This window comes from Myotis yumanensis, unplaced genomic scaffold (genome assembly GCF_028538775.1).
Source record: "Myotis yumanensis isolate MYYU_CA2020_CCGP unplaced genomic scaffold, mMyoYum1.0.hap1 SCAF_14, whole genome shotgun sequence".
NCBI classification, from domain to species: Eukaryota; Metazoa; Chordata; class Mammalia; order Chiroptera; family Vespertilionidae; genus Myotis; species Myotis yumanensis.
In genome coordinates this window covers 52,057,181-52,078,090 of record NW_027223765.1, presented here as the reverse complement: position 1 = coordinate 52,078,090, position 20,910 = coordinate 52,057,181, and the positions used below count along the sequence as shown (strand labels likewise).

The window sequence follows — 20,910 nt, the reverse complement described above, 5'->3', positions numbered from 1 at the left end:
AAACCACAGGAAAACATACCCGTCACCACACTGGCTGGTTCTCTTGGCTTTTCTGGGGGAATCCTCATCATTTCTCAAAAACTCAGTGAGCTGTTAGCCTCTCCAGCAAATAACCTTGACGGGCCGTGCTGGATGCTGACCGTGTGGGGGGATTGAGGTCAACATGTGGGACAAGTGCTTTCAGCCTTGTGTGCAGGGCCTTGGCCCACACCCTCCGGACGGGACTTCAGGAGGGAGCTCTCCCCGCCTCTCCAGGGGCGGGCACCTCCTCCTCCCGTCAGTGCCTCCTGCTGGAGTAGCAGTTTGGTTTCCCAGGCTCTCCTGCCGGTACTTAAGGTGAGCAGGCACCAGGCCTGCATTCACGGGGTGTCCTGGGACAGACTGATTACCATGCGAGGGGGCGGGTACCAGAGAGACTGATGGAAGTGCTCTGCTGTGGCCATGAGCAGCTGACAGCGTGGGGGACCTGCAGCTGCTCATTCGAAGGGGGCCGTCCTGGGGGTAGGCAGACCTTGGCACGCAGGGTGGTAAGGTGGCGAGCGACACCCAGACATGGGAGGGCTGTTGTCTGAGGGTTTTCCTGGCTGTGGCTCTGGCTTTCCCGTGACCTGACCTGTGTTACAGTGTTGCCATCGTTCACCAAAATGCCGCACGACATCGCCATCCGGACTGGCACCATGGCCCGCCTCGAGTGTGCTGCCACCGGCCACCCTAACCCCCAGATCGCCTGGCAGAAGGACGGAGGCACCGACTTCCCCGCCGCTCGTGAGCGACGCATGCACGTCATGCCTGACGATGACGTGTTCTTCATCACGGACGTGAAGCTCGATGACATGGGGGTTTACAGCTGCACCGCCCAGAACTTGGCCGGCTCCATCTCAGCCAACGCCACCCTGACTGTCCTAGGTTCGCCTGCAGCTGCACTCGGTGTATATGTGTGGGTGTGGGTGACAGGTTTTCTTAAACTTCACAGATACCTAGAGTCCATATTCTTCAATCATCTGTGGAGCCTGGTGTGGGCAGTGTGGTGGCTGTTTGTACTTGAATATTTTAGGCTGCTTTATAAGATTTTTTTTAATAAAATAGGGCTTAGGTATAAAACAATATAAAACACTAGATGAAATCTGCTCTGAAAGGGACAGGGAGACACCGACCATCACAGGGCAGCTGGGGACAGTAGATGGAGACATGGGCCGTCACGAGAGAGCTGGAGACAGTAGACAGACACACGGGCCGTCACGGGACAGCTGGGGACAGTAGATGGAGACACGGGCTGTCACGGGAGAGCTGGGGACCGTAGATGGAGACACGGGCCGTCACGGGAAAGCTGGGGACAGTAGATGGAGACACGGGCCATCATGGGGCAGCTGGGGACTGTAGATGGAGACACGGGCTGTCACGAGAGAGCTGGAGACAGTAGACAGACACATGGGCCGTCAGGGGACAGCTGGGGACTGTAGATGGAGACACAGGCCGTCACAGGAGAGCTGGGGACAGTAGATGGAGACATGGGCCGTCACGGGAGAGCTGGGGACAGTAGATGGAGACACGGGCTGTCACGGGAGAGCTGGGGACCGTAGATGGAGACACGGGCCGTCACGGGAAAGCTGGGGACAGTAGATGGAGACACGGGCCATCATGGGGCAGCTGGGGACTGTAGATGGAGACACGGGCTGTCACAAGAGAGCTGGAGACAGTAGACAGACACATGGGCCGTCAGGGGACAGCTGGGGACTGTAGATGGAGACACAGGCCGTCACAGGAGAGCTGGGGACAGTAGATGGAGACATGGGCCGTCACGGGAGAGCTGGGGACCATAGATGGAGACACGGGCTGTCACAGGACAGCTGGGGACAGTAGATGGAGACACGGGCCATCATGGGGTAGCTGGGGACTGTAGATGGAGACACAGGCTGTCACGGGGTAGCTGGGGACTGTAGATGGAGACACAGGCTGTCACGGGAGAGCTGGGGACAGTAGATGGAGACACGGGCTGTCACGGGAGAGCTGGGGACAGGAGGTGGGAGCTTGTTCGCCTTGCTGCAGCCACCTCACCTGGGGAAGACTTGGCCAGGTTAGCAGGGCCCGGAAAGTTTGCCCTCTGGTGAAAGGCCTTGTGAAGCTTTTGCTAATGAGTTGGATTGTCTGTCCAGCAGCCCACGGCCCACAGAATAATGGTCCTGTCTCTGCCTTGCAGAGACCCCATCCCTGGCGGTGCCCTTGGAAGACCGTGTGGTGTCCACGGGGGAGACGGTGGCGCTCCAGTGCAAGGCGGCAGGGAGCCCCCCGCCCCGCATCACCTGGTTCAAAGGGGACCGCCCTCTGAGCCTCACCGAGCGTCACCACTTCACCCCCGGCAACCAGCTGCTCATTGTGCAGAACGTGGGGGCCGAGGATGCGGGCCGGTACACCTGCGAGATGTCCAATGCCCTGGGCACCGAGCGGGCGCACAGCCAGCTGAGTGTGTTGCCCAGCCCTGGCTGCAGGAAGGACGGGACGACCGTGGGCATCTTCACCATCGCTGTGGTGTGCAGCGTGGTCCTGACGTCCTTAGTCTGGGTGTGCATCATCTACCAAACCAGGCGGAAGCGGGAGGAGTACAGCGTCACCAACACAGGTGCCCTGCTGGTGGCTGGCTTCCGGGGGAGGAAAGCAGGGACAGTTGGGAAGGCTGGGCCAGGGCTTCCTGTATATGTAAACTCTAGCACAGTGGTTCTCAACCTTCCTAACGCCGAGACCCTTTAATATAGTTCCTCATGTTGTGGTGACCCCCAACCATAAAATTATTTTTGTTGCTACTTCATAACTGTAATTTTGCTACTATTATGAATCGTAATGTAAATATCTGACATGCAGGATGTATTTTCATTGTCACAAATTGAACATAATTAAAGCATAGTGATTAATTACAAAAAAAATATGTAATTATGTGTTTTCCGATGGTCTCAGGCGACCCCTGTGAAAGGGTCGTTCGACCCCCAAAGGGGTCTCAACCCACAGGTTGGCGACCATAGGTTGAGAACCGTTGCTCTAGAACCTTGGGGAACCTGGAGCCATTCTAGACAGTGAGCTTTAGTGTGCCTGGCACTGTTTTAACTCCCAGGAATGAGACGTTTAATGAGAAGACTGTCAAGTGCAGCACCGTGAGCTCTGCAGGCTCCTACCTGGGGTGGTCAGAGGCGTCCTGGGCGTGTGCCTCGTTGCCGTGGCGGGCCGTTACCGCGCAACTCTGTGTCTGTCAGCTCTGACTCTCTCCCATCACTGCTTTCTGTCTGTGCACTTGGATCTGATGGCCACACCTTTCACACCTGGCTGGGAAGTGCACTGGGGAGGCCTCCTGAGCAGGACTCCAGGTTCTGCACGGCCGTGACTGCTGCCATGGGTGGTGGTGGTGGGGGGGTCCTGTGTCTGTGTCCTTGTCACCACAGAGGACTGGGACCTGGGGGTGACTGCCCTGTCTCCTTGCAGATGAGACCGTTGTGCCGCCGGATGTTCCGAGCTACCTCTCCTCTCAGGGGACCCTTTCTGACCGACAGGACACTGTGCTCAGGACTGAGGGTGGCCATCAGGCCAATGGACATGTCGAGAGCAATGGTAAAGCCACAAACTCTGATGCAACTGTTCCCATGGCATTACATTGAGCATGTTTGACCTGGGAGGCAAGTGACTGGAGCCTATTGGGTTTTTGGACCTCCCTGTGCAAGTTTTGCCAAGGTTAAAACCCCGCCCCCCCAGAAAATCCTTCCATGGTGCTCAGCGTCTCTTGCTAAGAGCCCTGTCTCCTCTCAGCAGATCTCGTGCACGCCCACAAGGCACTCGTGGGGGACAGCGTGTGTTTGGCAAGCTTGGCCCCCAGGGCTTCCTGTGTGGTTGCGGCAGGCCTGCTGCTGGGAAGGAGTCTCAGTAATGGGCCTGGGCCACCCCTCGGAGGGGCGTTCTAGAAACGCCTGTCTTCTAGCAGTGACGCCCACTCTTTTCATTAGTGTGCCCGGGAAATGCTGAGCCCAGGGCTTCCAACAGTGTGGGCCTCTGTTGCAGGTGTCTGTCCGAGAGACGCAGGCCTCTTTCCAGAGGCCGATGCTCCCAGCATCGCGTGCAGGCAGCCCCGGCTCTGTGTTGGGTACAGCAAGGAGCAGTGGAGAGCGACAGAGAAAGCCGCTGGCACACCTGGTCCACAGAAGATGGGTGAGATGCTTTCTCAGAAAAGTGTTTTGTTCTTCAGATCCCAATCTGGGTTGACCTCAGAGAGAGGCATTATGGTCTAAGGCCATCCCAGGTTTGGGTTTTCATATCCAAACAGGAAGTGGTGTGGGGCCTGGCTCTCTGAGTGTGAGTAGGGTGTGTCTAAAATACTCCTGTGGGCACGGACTTTCCAGATTTGTAAGCAACATCAGTGAAGCGCCAGGCCCAACCTTTCAGCAGGGCCCTGTGGAGGCTCCTTGCTGATGGTCAGAAGCTCCTGATGCTGCGAGGGGCCATTCAAATAGGGTTTCTTCCTGTGATCCCAGTTGTCTGATGAAGAAATTAAATCTGAAGTAAACATGGAAGACCCCATCCTTAGCCCCAGGGGGTTGTATTGATCTCAGCAGCCCGCCCCGGTGCTGGGGTGCAGCAGGCTCGGGGTGGAGGCCCAGGCGCTGGTGCTGAGTGTCTCCACTGTGTCTTGCAGAGCCCAGTGGCCCTACTGTAAGCAGTGACAGCCACACTGATGTGGACAGTTACTCCAAGGAACACGCCTTCTGTCCTCAGCTGACATCCAGGGACAGTACACAGCCAGGTACACCGAGCAGCCAGGAACCCCGTAGGAGCGACCGAGAACATTCTCCACGTCTGGACATTCTCCACAGTGGGGCTGGTGACGGGTCTCCCCCCGACCGCAGGGAGTCCCTCTACCCCAGTAACCACGACAGAATGCTGCCGCCCTGGAAGAGAAAGCCCGGGGCGCCTCCAGAGGGGAAAGGTAAGCCTTCATGCTTTCCTGTCCCCAGCAGGGGGCAGCACGGAAACGCCAGGCCAGGTCTGATGGGCCCTCCTTTCTTGCAGGGGCCCCTCCATGGATGTTCGCAGGGGTGTGTGAGCCGGACTGCATAGACCCCCAGCCCTCGACACTGACCCAGGGCAGTTCTGAGCTCACACGAGCCGCCCTGGACTCTCCCGACGCCCCCAGCGAAGGTCGGCACTTGCTTCTGCTGAATGGACACACCCCCAAAGCAGGTGATTCCGGTCCCGAGTCCACGCCACTGACAGGACAGCTGCCCGGGAAGAGGCGCGGGCCGCTGCTGTTCGCCCCACGGGCCTAGGCGCTGTCTGTCTCCAGGGAGGAGAGGGAGGCGCTGTGAGGAAGCTTGGGTTCAAGCGTCACTCTGTACAGTTTTAACTTCCAAAGGGAGTGTCCGTAGTTTAAAGGACTTGCAGCTGAAGCACGTAATGCAAGAGGCTATTGTGTACATAAGAGTTTTCAGAGATTTCATATATATTATATATCTTTTACAAAGGATATTTTAATCTTTATTGCATGGTTAACAGAAAATCGTACAGTTTTGACAATATTTTTCTTATCAGGTTGCTGTTTCATTTTGGAATGTGGGGATAGTTCTGGTGCCTTAATGTATGGATGGAATTTATAGACGCTAAAAACCACGTTTCTTGTGGGGTGTGGGGCGCGGGGAGGAGGAACCCCTCGGACTCCATCGCACATGGCAGGGCAGACCCGGATGCTTCACAGGCAGAGCTGGGTTTGCATCGGAAGTAACTTCACGTCAGTACTGCTCAGTGGGTGCTCCTTGCAGACCTCCTCCCTACGCCCAGACCTGTTCACGTCACGTACTCTGCACTGAGTGACTTTTCCTCATAGGTTCGAGCTCTTTCTTAACGAGCAAGGTGGGGGTTGTTAATCACCACAGCCTTTGGTCTGAACAATTAAGCCTCTTCCTTCCGTGATAAAAGCGAATGTCTGTCAGGATCACTTGTCATTTGAGGCTTTCTAATAAGAGAGAGGTTGCTGCTGTTGGTACCTGTGGATTTTTCAATAGTGATGCTTTAGTTCTGCCAATGTAATTAGTGTTATGTTGGTGTTAGGGGAGAACGAGGATCAAGTCCTTACTTTCAGGACGAGCGAGCTTATCTCCACGAGGATCCGGGCGCCCTGTGCACGTGCCTCCCTTGCACAGACGAGCCCGTGCCTTGGGTTCTGGGGGATTTGCACTTGTGAGGCCTGGAGCTGATCTCCTGTGAGTGCCAATGGGTATTTGAGGAAAAACTGCATTCAAACTAACAAGGTCCTTAAAAGCTCGGAAAGCAAGGTCCTTCAGCCAGCGCGCTGAAGGCAGGTATCGACAGATGGTTACTATGTTAATTTACTGTCAGATAATCACTGTTCCAAAGGTAAGCACATTTAGAATTTTGTTCTCAACAGTTAACTGATGTTACTTCCACAACATGTGAACTTGCTGCTTCTGAGAGGCAATGTGAAAGAGGAAGTATTACTTTTATGTACAAAGTTATTTATTTATAGAAATTTTGGTACAATGTACATTGAAAAACGTGTAAAATATTGAAGTGTCTAACAAGCGGCAGTGAAGTGTCTTTAATAAAGTTCACTCATAAATGTTAAGTGTGCGGCTCGGGTCGTGTGTACATTAACCAGCACTGCCTCACCCACTGAATTCCAGAAATGCCCCGACAGTGCAGTCCTGCCTTTTCTTACCTTTGGGATCAGTGCATGACTTAGCACAGCACATCGCACACCGTGGCTCCCAGCAGTACGAGGTTCCTGGGACTCGTTTTCCTGGAGCTTATCAGTCAAGCTCTAAAATGGGGACCTTCCCCTTCCATCCCTCTCTCCCCCATGGTGAGCTTAAAACTCCAGGCAAAGCTGACTGGGAACTAAGAAATGACACTGCGAAGCCAGCCCAGCTGCCTCCAGGCTCCAGCATGCCCTCCACTCTCCAGCCCTGAGGCCCACCGGTCACTGAGCTGCTACTGCTGGCTCGCTTTCATAGATCACCTGGGCCACTGAACACCTCTGTCAAATTCAATTGTGTTTTCATGGGTTACATCTGAGGGTCATCGAGAACAGCTGGGTTATCAGCTCAGGCACCTGTAGTCACTCTTTCTAAATAAAGCTGTGAGCTTACAAAGAAGTCACTACCTCACATGACTGACAGTCTCCTGTCCTCGTCTAGCCATTCCTCCAAAGGCACATTCTCTCTGCCTTCCTTCTATCTGCTCCCAGGTCAGGAAAGGAAGGGCAGACACAGTCAAATGAAAGCTCGGAGGGGCCGGCCTCAGCATCACCAAACTTCTTTATTCAGGGGTTCTGAGAAAATTGTTAAAAGTACTGCTCTTGGCATCGTTTTCTCTCAATTTTCTGGCAAATACGTAGATGACATCATCCCAGTCGCCTGTAGCTTGGAAGTCGTGCTCCGCGTGGACCTGCAGGACTGGGCTTCAGTGCCTGCATGTTCAGAGGGCCCAGCAGCTGCGGGAGGGGGAGCTCTCACCTCGGCCCCGGAAGGCGTGGCTGCAGGAGGGGGAGCGCTCACAGCGGCCCCCTGTAGGCGTGGCGGTGGGCATGTGGTTCACGGGCTCTCTCTGCCAAGTTCCAACAGCATGCTATGCGTTTGCTCATAAGCACCAAGAAAGATGAAACCTCCCAGGCTGATGGCTGCCATTCGCGGGAAGACTCCTGCAAATAATCTGGGGGAAAAACAAAGGAGAGATCTTTTTCTTAATTGTGTGTGTGTAAAGAAGGCAAAATTCCAATACCCTCAGCTTGTTCAACTCACACACCATGCTCATTAAACCCCACACAGTACTTAGAGCAGTGTTTCTCAACCTTCCTAATGCCGTGACCATTTAATACAGTTCCTCATGTTGTGGTGAACCCCAATTTCATTCTTACAAATTGAACATAATTAAAGCATAGTGATTAATCACAAAAACAGTATGTAATTATATATGTGTTTTCCAAAGGTCTTAGGCGACCCCTGTGAAAGGGTCGTTAGACCCCCAAAGGGATCATGACCCACAGGTTGAGAACCGCTGACTTAGAGTGTGTGTTTTTTCCTTTTAGAATAGCATTAAGTTACATTCCCAAGACGACTTGTGGATGTTTGAGCCCAGCTGTTTGTTGGTGAAAGTGGCTACATACCAAACAGCACAATTAAAGTCAATTAGTCAAAAATAGTAGCCCTGTCCCCACAATAGTCCTGTTTAAACCTCCAGATGATTTTTGCCTTTAGAGATGATAGAATTGACTTTTATAAAGGAGTCGAAGGACACACTACCCTGGAAGCCCATGTGGCCTCGGGGGTTAGAGGTTTCAGACGACTCTGTTGCTCCTCCCAGTGACTCGGGCACACTGGGTCCCAAGAGACCACAAGGAAGATGCACAGCAGAAGGCAGCAGACGCCTGCCTTTGGTGAAGGAGAAGAAGGGAAGGGGCTGGGAAGGGAGTAGAAGGTCAGCCCCCAAGCACCTCAGGAGTCGTCACTGTGACAGTTGCAACTTTGGAATAATTAAGGAAATGCAAGGTAAAAAAAACAATGTTACTAGGGATGTATATTGGGAGTAAGTGGAAGCTAACAGACATGCTCCCAGGACCAAATTGGAATTACAAAATACAGAAGAACCACCCTGAATAATCAACTGAGGACTAGCTGGAGAGAACCCTGATAACCGAGGATGGAAAGCGGAGACCACATAGAGACTGGTAGGAGGGGCAGAGGTACTAAAGGGCTGGCTGGGCTTCCAGAGACAGCAGCTGAAGTCCCAGAGGGTTATCTCAGCTGTGGGGGGTTCCCACTGAGAACTCTGGGGTCTAATCCCCAAGCTGGGCTTCCCAGCAGAGAGCACCACACCTGAGAAGGGTACCCACAGAACATCTGGCTGTGAAAAGCAGCAAGGTTGCAGCCTGCCAGGGAGAGATGGCAGGCAATACAAGCACCCTGTCCAATGCACAAAATTCCATGTGCAGCCACTCACCTTGTGCTCCAGTAGAGGGAGAGCAGAGTGGACTGGAGCTGTATAAACATAAGTCACGGTTGGGGGATCCTGGGATAGAGCTCGGAAGGCAGCACCTCAGTTTTCTGTGCTGAGTCATTCCCTCACACTGTGGAGGTTATACTTTTCTCAGGCAAACTTTTGTTATCCTGCTGTTTTTGCCTCGGGAGAAGACAGTTGACCCACCCTATTGGAAAGTCCCTTGCCCCACACTGTGGAGTTTCTGAGGCCCAGTAAGATACAGAATAACAACTAGCCTCCAGGCAGAAGCAGTTGCCCCACCCTGTTGGAAAACCTCTCACCCCACCTGTGGATGATTGCACGAGGATATTCCAGACTGAATCCAATCAGTCTCCAGGCAGAGGCGGGTCTCTGGAGGCTTTGAGTCTTTGCCTGATCTAATTAGTATCAGATATTGGGTCCCCCACTGCAGACACCATCCCAGACTGCTCAGACAGACAAAAGCTAGCAGGACCCCAAGCACCTGCAGCTGACACTTGTGGAACCAGCTCCTCGGGGGAAGGAAGCACAGCTCAGAACAGGGTCAATCAAGGTGTGAGACTCAAGGCAGACCCAGGTTCTGGACTAAGGAGTCCCTGAACACTGGACAGCTGGCATGATGACATTGGGGTTGAACCTCTGGTGGCAAGTTAGAGGGGAGATCCTTCCCACAAATGGGACATTGATAATCAAGTCCCAATTACAACAAGAGAACACAATGCACACAAGAGGCATTCCTAGAGCATCCAGCTCAGCAGAACAAAGAAACCACCACTGGACCCCTCAAGATACTTTCTACATATGACCATCCCACGAAGACTTGGAGGCATAGCAATTCTATGTAATAGGTAGGAGCAAATACAAAGAGACAGCTAAAATGGGGAGACAGAAACAACCCCCAAATGAGAGAAAAGGACTCTCCAGAAAAGAACTAAATGAGATGGAGACAAGCAACCTATCAGACATAAAGTTCAAAGCAATGGTTATAAAGAACTTAAAGAACTTAGCACAGCCCTAACCAGTTTGGCTCAGTGGACAGAACGTCAGCCTGCGGACTAAAGGGTACCAGGTTTGATTCTGGTCTAGGGCATGTACCTTGGTTGCGGGCACATCCCCAGTAGGGGGTGTGCAGGAGGCAGCTGATCGATGTTTCTCTCTCATCGATGTCTCTAACTCTCTATCCCTCTCCCTCTCTGTAAAAAATCAATAAAGTATATTTTTTTAAAAAAGAAAAAGAACTTAGCACAAATTACAACAGCATGAAAAAGGAAATAGAGGCTATGAACAAGAACCAGACAGAAATGAAGAGTGATCTGTCTGATGTGAAGAACACACTGGAAGGGATTAAAAGTAGATTGGAGGAAGCAGAGGGCCAAGTCAGCAATTTGGAAGACAAGGTATAAATAAATACCCAATTAGAGCAGCAAATAGGAAAAAAATATTAAAAAGTGGGAAGTCAGCTTAAGGGAGCTCTGGGACAACATGAAATGTAACAACATCCGCATTACAGGAATACCAGAAGGGGAAGAGGATGAGCAAGGAACAGAGAACCTGTATAAAGAAATAATGACAGAAAACTTCCCCAACCTGATGAAGGAAAATGTCACACAAGTTCAGGAGGCACAGAGTCCCAATCAAGATGAACCCCAAGACACCCACACCTACACACATCATAATTAAAATGGCAAATGTTGAGGACAAAGAATCTTAAAGGCAGCGAGAGAGAGAAAATTACATAAAAAGGAGTCCCCATTAGAATGTCAACTGACTTCTCAAGAGTAACACTTCAGGCCAGAAGGGAGTGGCATGAAGTACTCAAAGTAATGAAAAGCAAGGGCCTAAATCCAAGACTACTGTATCCAGCGAGGCTATCATGTAAAATTGAAGGTGAAATAAAAAGCATTCCTTGCCTATATTTCTGGAATAATTGACCTTTTTTAACCAAGAGTATTACTTTTGTAAGCAGAAAAACAAAATTACAAAATCAGCAGAAGTAAATTACTAGTGAAAAGATCAGGTCTAGGGAAGAAAACAGACAATAGCCAGGTTATGCCAACAGCAGTTTCTCTTTCCAGAGATGGGGAAGCCACCATGGAAAGCTAGGCGGTGGCCCCCCCACAAAACAGCAGAAGGAGCCCTCCTGCCCGGCCACAGCTGCCCGGCTGCTTCCTGTGTGCACTGTGTTGCGGGAGAGCAACTTGCCTCCCCTTGTATGCAGAAAGTGGACTTTAGGGTAGTGTGAGCAGGTCCTTATTTTATTTTCATTTATTTATTTTGTTAATCCTCACCAGAGGATGTTTTTCCATTGATTTTTAGAGAGAGTAGAAGAAAGGGGGAGAGCCACAGAGAGAGACATCTATGTGAGAGAGACACATCGAATGGTTATCTCCCACATGCACCCTGACTAGGGCCAGGGATCAAGCCTGCAACCCAGGTACGTGCCCTTGACTGAAATTGAATCCAGGTCCTTCAGTTCTCGGGTCCATGTGCTATCCACTGAGCAAAACTGGCTAAGGCAATGGGTCCTTATTTTAATTATCTAAGTTAGGATTTAAATCATTAATTAAAATACTACAGATAAAAGTAGACCGCTTTTTCTTACCTAGAAATAACCATGAAAATTCTATAGGAGACCAAAATACACTTGTAAGAAAAAAGTTATCTCAGCATCATGCAAATTGTTTTTACATGAGGTGGTAGGTGAGGACAGAAACTCATAAATTACCACTTTGAGGCCACTGTGTCCCTGTGGCCCGAGCAGAGCCACCTGCCTGCAGAGGCACAGGTGGGTCTGGAAGACTGTGGCCACGAGGTCTCCCCCGCTCCACTGTACCCGACTCCCCTCTAAAGCCAGTGTCTGGGTTCAGCTTTTGCTGCTCGTGAGCTCAGCAGCTCCTGGCCAGAGGCAGATGGAAGCAGTTCATGATTTCTTCAGATGACATTCGAATCAATTAACATAATTACTGCCTTAGAGTAATTTGTACAGTGAGTGCCCCAACTAGATTGGGAGGCAAAGACTTGAACAGGCAGGGCTGTTTGAGTGAGCCACTGAAGGAGATAGCAGACTGACGATGCTCAGCAGGGAGCCGGCGGGCAGACACTACAGGGCACCGGAAGAAGCAGGTGATGGACAGAGGGAAGGCAGGAAGGCACTGCAGGCTGAGCAGCTCCCAGTGCTTTCCTCTGCTGGGCCAGATGAGCATGCGGCACGGCACTTTCATTTTGGAAAAAGCACATGGACTTGGAATGAACCAACACAAGAGACCAAAGTGTCACCCTTCCCGCTTCCTGAGGTCAGCACCACACCAACTCGACACCAAGTCCACAGAGCTCAGGGCCAGAGGACAGGTTTGACCACGACTGCACAGAATCCGATAGGAACTATATTGAAATGAATGAGTGGAATTCGGCAGCTTGACTTGATCTAACACTGGTGCATGCCACGCCTCTGTGGCCCACGACCACCTGGGCCAGTGAGAATCTTACCTGCTACTAACCAAGCTGCTTCAGACCTCACTTTCTCACACCATTTGTTCAGTGTGGAACTGGTGTCCACGTCAGCCTCAGCGCTGAGCAACCAGGCCCTAATTCCATCCCAGGGTGGTGGCCGTCGGTGGCTAAGCATGGCGTGGGGCCACCACTCTGCCCTTTCCCCTCCCAAGGGTTCGTTTCTGCTAAGCCCAGTTCTTGTCCGAAAGTCCTTGCGTCCTCAGAGCTGCCACTCCACACCCACCCATCCCCGCCTGCTTGCCAGACTCCCAGGTGGGAATTCTGAGCCGAGGACGGGCCATTCTGCTGCAAATGCCTTACCTGGGGCCTGACCAGCAGGCAAATGGTCCCCAAACTACCCACTGGCTGAAACACACTCCTGCCGAGTGCTCATGAAACCGCAACCCAATCGACAACACGGCCCCACCACCCGCTGCGTCCGTCCACACCAGCCGGCCTGTCACTAGGCTCAGTCCCGACTCTGCTCCAGACGTGGCTGCTGCTTTGCTCTCAGGAAAATTCCTGGTGATGATTCTAGAGAGAAATGGCCATTCTGTGTCTGTGCAGACCCCAGCGCTTTGTAACCTTGGGTGGTAACAGCAATGTTGAAACAGCACTTTGGAGAGAGAGCTCCTAAGGCTGTGATGCTAACGGTCTGGGGTGCTCAGCTGATAGCAGCCCGCTGTGTCTCCAACGAGGGGTCAGCACGGCGGGATGTTGAAGGTAACTTGTTGCTAGGAGCAGTTAAAGTGCCCAGACCACAAAGGCTCCCTCTGCGTGCTATGCTCGCCCCCTGGGGTCCCTGCATCACAGAGCTGGGTGCCAGTCTCCCCAGGGCACCCAGCGCGGGCAGGGCTCACGTGGCCCACATCACAAGTCGGGGTGGACAGGGCTGGGCCTCACCTGGCTGGGACACCGCATCCCTGGATTGAGCAACATTGTCTGACACAAGCAAAAGCAAATGCCATGTTTTTCCCAATATAAATACAGAGAGCCTGACCAGGGCATAGGCAGAGACGGGAAAGGTGTGTGTCGACGTCAGGCTGCAGGGCCACCAGCTGGTGGAGAGGAAGCCGCTGCGCACCCCTTGTGCTTACCCTGACAGCCCCTGGGTGCGCCAGACCCCGTGCAGGGCAGAGAGGACGTTCCCGCCAGCCGTGCTGGACCCGGCCTGCATGGAAGCACAGAGAGGAAGCAGTTAGCTTGTGAAAGTCCCCAGCTGACGGGTGTCCTCAGAGGCAGGCAACCTGCTACCCTCATCTAGGGCGGTTCCAAACTGAGGGAGGGCTCAGGGGAGTCAGGACCCCTGGGTCTCACTACACCAGAAGGGCTCACATTAAGCCTACGGGCAGTGCTGGTGGTCCTGCTGCTCTGCTGGTGTCTCAGGGCCACATGAGGGGCAGAGCAAACCAGGCAGTTCCTGTGCCACCCGAGCAGGTAGGTCTCCGAGAGCCACGTCAGGTCTCTGAGAATGGTCTGCTTGGGAAACGGACCTGAGTAGCTAATGGACACGCTTTCTACAGAGCGCCATGTCTAGTGTGAAACCTGGTACGTACCTGAGTAGCTAACAGACATGCTTTCTACAGAGCGCGATGTCCAGTGTGAAACCTGGTACGTACCTGAGTAGCTAATGGACACGCTTTCTACAGGGCGCCATGTCCAGTGTGAAACCTAGCTGGCACTCTTAGGTTGGTCCTGTCAGCCCACATGCTAGAATTCTGCTCTTGTTCATTTTTCCACAAGGGAATGACTATTTTTTATTGTTTTGGTCCAGATATGTTACATGTATGGCATCCCCCGAAGTCTGTAGCTTTTTTAAAAAACAATTTTTCTTTTTCCTGAAAAAATTTTAACAGTTCTGACAACAGTCCCAATTTGCCCAGTGAAGGCCGAGCCTTGGCCGCGTGTCGCCGCTCACCTGTCGACAACACGAGCAGGTGCACGCGCTGGGGCTCAGAGGAGACCTGAGTGCGCTCACAGCAGAGGCCCGCCAGCCCTGCCTGCTTACGGGACGTAGTCGGAAATGACCGGAAAGGTGGAATGTTGTGGGCACTGGCCGTGTGACAACGATGGACACTGTTTTGCCGGCGGCTCCCCAGGCAGCACAGCTGCTGGGACAGGGCAGTGTTCCACTTCGGTCACTCTGTGTCCACACAAGCCCTAGCGCCAGCAGGTAGGAGCGGCGGTTGTGCCTTCATTACCTATTTTACCACTTACCTTCGCCAACATGATTCTTGTCTTTGCCACATCCAGGGGCGTGGTGACCACAGCTGCAAATCCACCTGTGCATATAAAACCCGAGCACAGGCTGTTTACTACATGGTACTATGTAACTTTTATTTTACAATTCCCCATAACTCTGCCCAAATCATTCCTTTATCACTACGTCCACTTGATTGGTTCAAGAACGGGATGCGCACATGAAAACCTGTACCCACACGCCACTGCTTCTGTGGTGAACCCACACTGCATGGCAAGGTGACCAGGTCATGCTTTCCCTGCTCAGGCCCACGAGGCCCCACCACAGCCTTGCTCTTCTGCGGAGCAGGAAACAGCCCTGTGTCCACATGGTTGTGTCTGCGGCAGACACCTGCTCGCAGTGAGAGCGGCCGCTCCCAGCGACCCGAGGCCAGGCCTCCTGCGGCCACTGTTCTTTATCTGACTCCAAAACGCTTCCATCGCTTCTGCTCTGAGGCAAGGTGGGCAAACACGTATATCACGGTGGGGATTTCTGGTATAAACTTGCTGGATGCTTCGAGGTAAAAACGTTTAGAGAGTAAAGCTTTCCGTACGTCCAGGCTTCTGGTGGCAGGCGGTGGGGGCACAATGTTGCTAAGCCCGCTCTGCATCTGGGCAGAGCCAGTGTTGCCCTGATAGCTTCTACCTCGTGGCTCCTTCCGACCTCCTCCCCCACGCCACCTGGGACTGTCTAAAATCCGGGGTTGTCTAAAATCCAAACATTTTAAATGGGGTCCAATCTTTGGACAGTTAAACACACACAACAGAACCCACAGTATATGGTGCCAATATTCTAATTAATTATATAAAGATATGTTTTAAACCCCAGGAGGCCCTAAGGAGGTAGAATAAATTCAAAGGACTTGCACAGACTCAGCACCTATGAACTCGAGTGAAGTGGGCAGTTTTGTGAGAGGCTGCACAGAGCACATGTGTGGAGGATGCTCCAGAAATAGCACCTCTCCCTCCAGCTCTGTGGCATGTGGGCAAGAAGGTCATTTGATCTCTGCCAAATATCTTTCTAAATAAGTTGCTGAAGAGCAATCATTACATGAACCTCCTCCATCTGGTAACTTTGAGATGACAACTTTTTAAAGACGTACCCACTTACGCTTCTATATTCCACTTTTGGTTACCCACAAATGACACACATTTAGGGCTAAAGAGGACCAATAACAGGAATATGAGTCTCCATTTTTAAGCCACTTTTGTATGCGCATGTGAAACATTTTTCTACAGATTCAAAAGTTGCCTGATATTGCAAGTCTTGGCTAAATTTCAAGTATTTTAAAATTTTGTTGACCCAGTCTTGAAATCCTATAATTTTAATTTTTAAACCACATATTTTACACTAAAAGAGTACATATACTTTAATTACAGAAAAGGGTCCAGGAAGGCTTCACATCCACTTAAAAAAAGTCCTAAGGAAGGAGGAGGCACTGACCCTGAACCCCCACCCCTGACTGTCTTGTTTCCCCACGCTGGCTGTAGGGCCGGCAAGAGCCAGGCTCTGCTGTCCGGGCTCCCCGCTCTCCGGGCTCCCCGCTGTCCTGGCTCCCCTGCTCTCCGGGCTCCCCGCTGTCCTGGCTCCCCTGCTCTCCGGGCTCCCCGCTGTCCTGGCTCCCCTGCTCTCCGGGCTCCCCGCTGTCCTGGCTGACCAGCCATGGGAAAGAGCCCTGCAGGCCGATGGGCATCTGGCTGCCCCAGGCACAGGAGGGAAGCGGAAGCGCGGAGAGCGTAAGTCACTGGGTTTTCCTCCTCGAAGAGCTGAGACGCAGGCTTTTCTGTCTGACTCCAGATCTCAGCTCTGGCCACTGGGACTTCCAGTGGCGCCGTTTTTCATCGGGGACATGCAGACAGCAAGGTGAGTCCACACACGTGTCTAGAGTGGTGCCTGGCGCACACTGGTGCCTAACGTAATGAGCTCTTGTCTGGGTGGGCAGAGGTTCTTCACATCTCCAGCCAGCACACATAGTAGGGCCTCAAAATGCTTCCTGGGTGCTCTGGACAAGTGTCTGTAGTTTTCACAAACTGAAGATTTCAACGTGTTCTCTGAAAAGGAGGTCCGGGGGAGCTCCAAGCTGCCATTTGTGCCAGCTCTGTGCCTGGAACGCGGCCTGGCTAGGCGCTGCCGTGGAGGGTTGATCTTGCAGACAGCTGGCCCAGGGACCACAGATAATGGGGAGTGGGGCCTCACAGCCACGTGTGTCTTAGCTCTTTCACTACATAAAGACTTTGATATTGGACATTAAAATTTATCCCCTTAAATTTTAAAACTCCGAAGAGCATACACCGTTTTTCTTGTTTGAAAATGTTCACAAACTGTCCTCAACTAAAATGACTTAAAGGTTGTGAGTCGCCTGCGGTGAAAAGTGTCTGCCTTCTAATAAAGTTGGATACTGCACGTTAAACGGGTTTTGGCCATTAGCAAAGTTCCTGTTCCTTTACTGGGGATGCCTGCGGTATTTTCTTAGAGATTTCTGTTTCATCAAAGTAATATGAAGAGAAGTTAAAGACGAAAGCACATATGCTTAAATAGGTCTTAATTTTACTACCACAAGGAAAGCTATTTTATGAAAGTTGCTAATCAATCAATTTGAATATCTTCAAATATCAAAGATTCCCCAAGTCACAGGCCTCGCCATGTTTTTGTGAGGCGGCAGGAAGGATGTGTGAAGGTCGCGTACTAGTGTAACTGGTCATACAGGAGGGCTGGGCGACCGGCACTTTTGTTAAAACATCCTGCTCTCCACAGGTGAAGTGCTGGTAATAACTGCGGGACACGCTAGCACGTTGGCCAGGACAGCTGTCTGCTATGGCAACTGTGGCTGCTTCATGCTCAGACCCCAGGGAACCGTGTTCTCTGGGCCGCTCTGCACTGGGCTCTTTGCAAAGTCAGAACTGCTTCCAGGGGCAGATGCAGGGACCAGATGTCGTGCCTGTGACACTGAGCTCTCGAGACCAAGGGGCCAAGTCCCAGGGCAGGTCTGGAGCTGCCCCTTGAGCAGCAGCTGCTAGCGTGGTCCCTGCTGGCCCCTCCCTCCAAACAGACCCAGGGCAGGGCTAGGGCTTCACCATCCAATGTGTTTGTTTTAAAGATTGTGCTGGGCCTTCCATTTACCCAGATAACCCTTCACCCTATTCTAGAATTTCAAGCCATGGGAAGGCCTGTCTGTCTATCCATATCTACATCTCTGTCACTCTCCTCTCTTAGAGAATGTAAATCGGTGTTAGTTATAAGAAACTGATCAGAGAGCACTGAATAACAATTACCACTCTAATAGCAAATGTCATCATTACGTACGCTGAATTATGATTTTATGTTTAGACGTTAACTTGAAGTGCGAAAGTTGCAAAGTCCTTTTTCTTCCTAGTTTAACCCCAAAGGACCTGCTGAGCATGACAAGCCATCAACACCTCCACTCTCAGGGGCCACTTCTGGATATCTGTGCCAAGCAGTGCACGGTACAGAGTGCCACGGAGGCCCAGACGGGCCAGGCACACAGGAACGAGAAACCCGGCTTCTGATTTGAGGGCCAGCTTGCCCACTGCTTTATGACCATGTACGGCTGCCGAGTCCGAAAGTGCGCCGGCCAGCCTGTGCGATCTCGGAGGGCGGCCGATGGCGAGCCCTCCGCGGCTGGGAGGCAGTGCTGCAGCAGCTCTCACAGAAGGTCAGCTTCCCCACCGGGAGTGTTCCCTAACGGCGGCCATCTTTCAGAAAGGTCTAAAGTACTAACTAAGTCCTCAGGGTCAACACTGTGCCAAGGAAACTTTCAGAACAAAAGGGGTATAAACAAGAAATGGATTTTCTCTTTTGCTAAATATATGTGGGTCTCCTGACAATGGATTTTTGCAGACTTTGGATAAACTCCTTCACTTATCAGAACCTCAGCTAAAAAGTTAAGATGATTGTATCAGAGGAGATGATTGTATACAGTAACTTTAATACTATTCTTTCAACGCAATTGAAATTATTGTGATAGTTTTCATTTCCTGGGTGCTGGTTGCTCTTATTGAAATAGTAACAGTTCCTTAGGCCTGTTCAGTTTCATCCATTACAAAGTACTAACACATGCTGGAGTACTGGAATCCCTCAGGGAGGGAGGGCTGCTTCTACGTCACAGGTAAGAAAGCTGGTGCCCAGGACGGCCCCAAAACCTCATTCCTTCGTCAGTGGCAGAACGGAGACTTGACAACTTTTGTAAGTCCAACCAGTTGGCGGGCAGGGCTGTGTGGTTCTCAGCAAAGCCCTTCCAGCTCAGGTGGCGGCTTCTCTGCTGTCACTGGACACGTGGGAGCCACCTTCCTCCAAAGGCCTTGCCTCCGGGATCCAAGATCAGTGGGCATTCCCCCTTAGTGCCTATTATAGAACGTTATTCCGAAAAAGGAATGGTAATGAATGCCAATTTCCTTAATAGAAACAATGCATTGTAAGCAAATATCTGAACCAGTTACTTACGGAATGGGGCCAGAGAATATACTATACTTCCTATTTCGACATACGGAAGGGTTTATGGTATTGCTAACTAAAAAGTGACCTTTCCTTATCCAGGCAACCACATTCCCATAGTGCTCCCTGTGTCCCCAGGCCCAGAGGGAGTCAACAAAAACGCACGCTGCCACCCAGGGAGGGGAATGACACCTGCCCGCCCTCCAGAAAGCCAGTCCAGACCACCGACCCACTGAGCATAGCTGATGACTGTGTCATGTGGAAACAAATCCCCTTCATCTCAGTGTGAGCTGGCTTCAGGTCTACAGGCAACATTCTTATTTTTGATTATCAATTCTACAAGTCAAGTGGGCCCAATCATTAATAAAGAATCCTACAGAATGTATGTTCCCTGTTTTCCTAATCACTACAACAAAAAACCCAATCCAACAACCATTAAACAAATTGAAAAAATAATTCTTTTCTAATAAAGTTGACATCTAAACTTCCTATTTATCAACGTACTACTGGCTTCACATCTACACTAGCAATTCACAGCTTTCTGGCAAACCTCCACTTCGATTTATATCAACTACAATTCTAATTCTCTCTTAGAATGTTAAAGCTGTCACTTATTAAATTCCATACAGCATCTGAGTTCTCCCTGGAACCTCACTGGAAAAGGCCTATGACGTGGTGATGGATGATACAGTTCTGCATGTTGTCACTCTGCTCTTCGGTTAATGTCTAGAAAATGCCCAGATGTTTCGATGTCCCTATTTTCTACACAGCAGTTTAGCCTTCAGTACACTGGGAGCAGCCCCCCTCCTGATACCAGTTAATCCGTGGTGCTGTCAAACATGTCATGGCCGTGAGTCACTGCCTGCTGCAGGGCTCGCTTAACCCCCAGCACTGCTCAGGGCAGGCAGCTGCACAGGCAGCCCTGCCCCAAGCCAGCCTCGTCCCACACAGGACTTTATAAATCCTCCTCAAGATGACCCCAGGGCCTGAGTGAAGGCTTTAATAAAGATAAAAGAAAACGAAAAATTTGTCAAAAACAAATTGGTTGTCTTTCAAGGAGACACCTTTTTAGGTTTTTCATTTTCCTAAGACACTTTCTTTTCTCAAACAACTAGTGGAACTCTCTTCATCTGAACAATCTGGAATTTCTAAAGAATGTTGTTTTTGCATAGTTAATATTTTCACATCTCCCCCCCCCCCTTTGGTCTCTCCCAGTATAATATAATCCTTTGCACCTGCAAAAGCTCCACAGACTGCTGACTGCCAAGATTCCACCACATGATCCTGCCTCCAGGACCAGAGGGCCTGTGTTTAAGAGAAAGAAAAAGACAAGTTATTAAATATTTGAATTTATCGCAACCTCCTGTGGGTGAGCCCTAGGGATGGGAACTTAAGTGAGAAGCTATTTTGGTGGCATTCCTCACTGATGACATAAGTGATTTTCCCAAGGACTTAACTGCATTCTAAAATAAGACAAAGAAACAGGGTGGTAGCTACATTAGAGCACTCAAAGGATACACTTTCGGGGGGTATGTATGATGTACAACACATATACTCACACATTGTGCACATGTGTATAAATAAAAACATATATATATATATTTTAAAACCTTTTTCTAAAATATTTTTATTTATTTCAGAGAGGACAATGGAGAGGAAGAAGGAAGATGGAGAGAGATAGAAACATCAATGATGAGAGAGAGTCATTGATAAGCTGCCTCTTGCCC

The 20,910-nt window shown here is 51.1% G+C and overlaps 2 protein-coding genes across 5 annotated transcripts in view; one reads left to right on the top strand and one right to left on the bottom strand.

Annotated features, from left to right (window-relative positions):
• LRIG1 (leucine rich repeats and immunoglobulin like domains 1) overlaps nt 1-6,613 on the top strand; it is a 105,010-nt gene extending 98,397 nt beyond the window's left edge. Inside the window, exons 14-19 of the mRNA XM_070390968.1 lie at nt 625-906; nt 2,198-2,617; nt 3,469-3,594; nt 4,039-4,185; nt 4,670-4,960; nt 5,044-6,613. Coding sequence (XP_070247069.1) covers nt 625-906; nt 2,198-2,617; nt 3,469-3,594; nt 4,039-4,185; nt 4,670-4,960; nt 5,044-5,300 — 1,523 coding nt within the window. The 3' untranslated portion in view covers nt 5,301-6,613. The remainder of the gene's footprint in view (nt 1-624; nt 907-2,197; nt 2,618-3,468; nt 3,595-4,038; nt 4,186-4,669; nt 4,961-5,043) is intronic.
• A 673-nt stretch (nt 6,614-7,286) lies between these two features.
• The window catches only part of SLC25A26 (solute carrier family 25 member 26), a 145,921-nt gene continuing 132,297 nt past the window's right edge, over nt 7,287-20,910 (bottom strand). For all 4 annotated transcript variants that reach the window (XM_070390969.1, XM_070390970.1, XM_070390973.1 and 1 more), the window contains 4 exons: nt 20,419-20,488; nt 14,710-14,774; nt 13,590-13,663; nt 7,287-7,698 (listed from right to left, as the gene is read on the bottom strand). In XM_070390969.1, the coding sequence (XP_070247070.1) occupies nt 7,581-7,698; nt 13,590-13,663; nt 14,710-14,774; nt 20,419-20,488 (327 nt within the window). In that variant the 3' untranslated portion in view covers nt 7,287-7,580. The remainder of the gene's footprint in view (nt 7,699-13,589; nt 13,664-14,709; nt 14,775-20,418; nt 20,489-20,910) is intronic.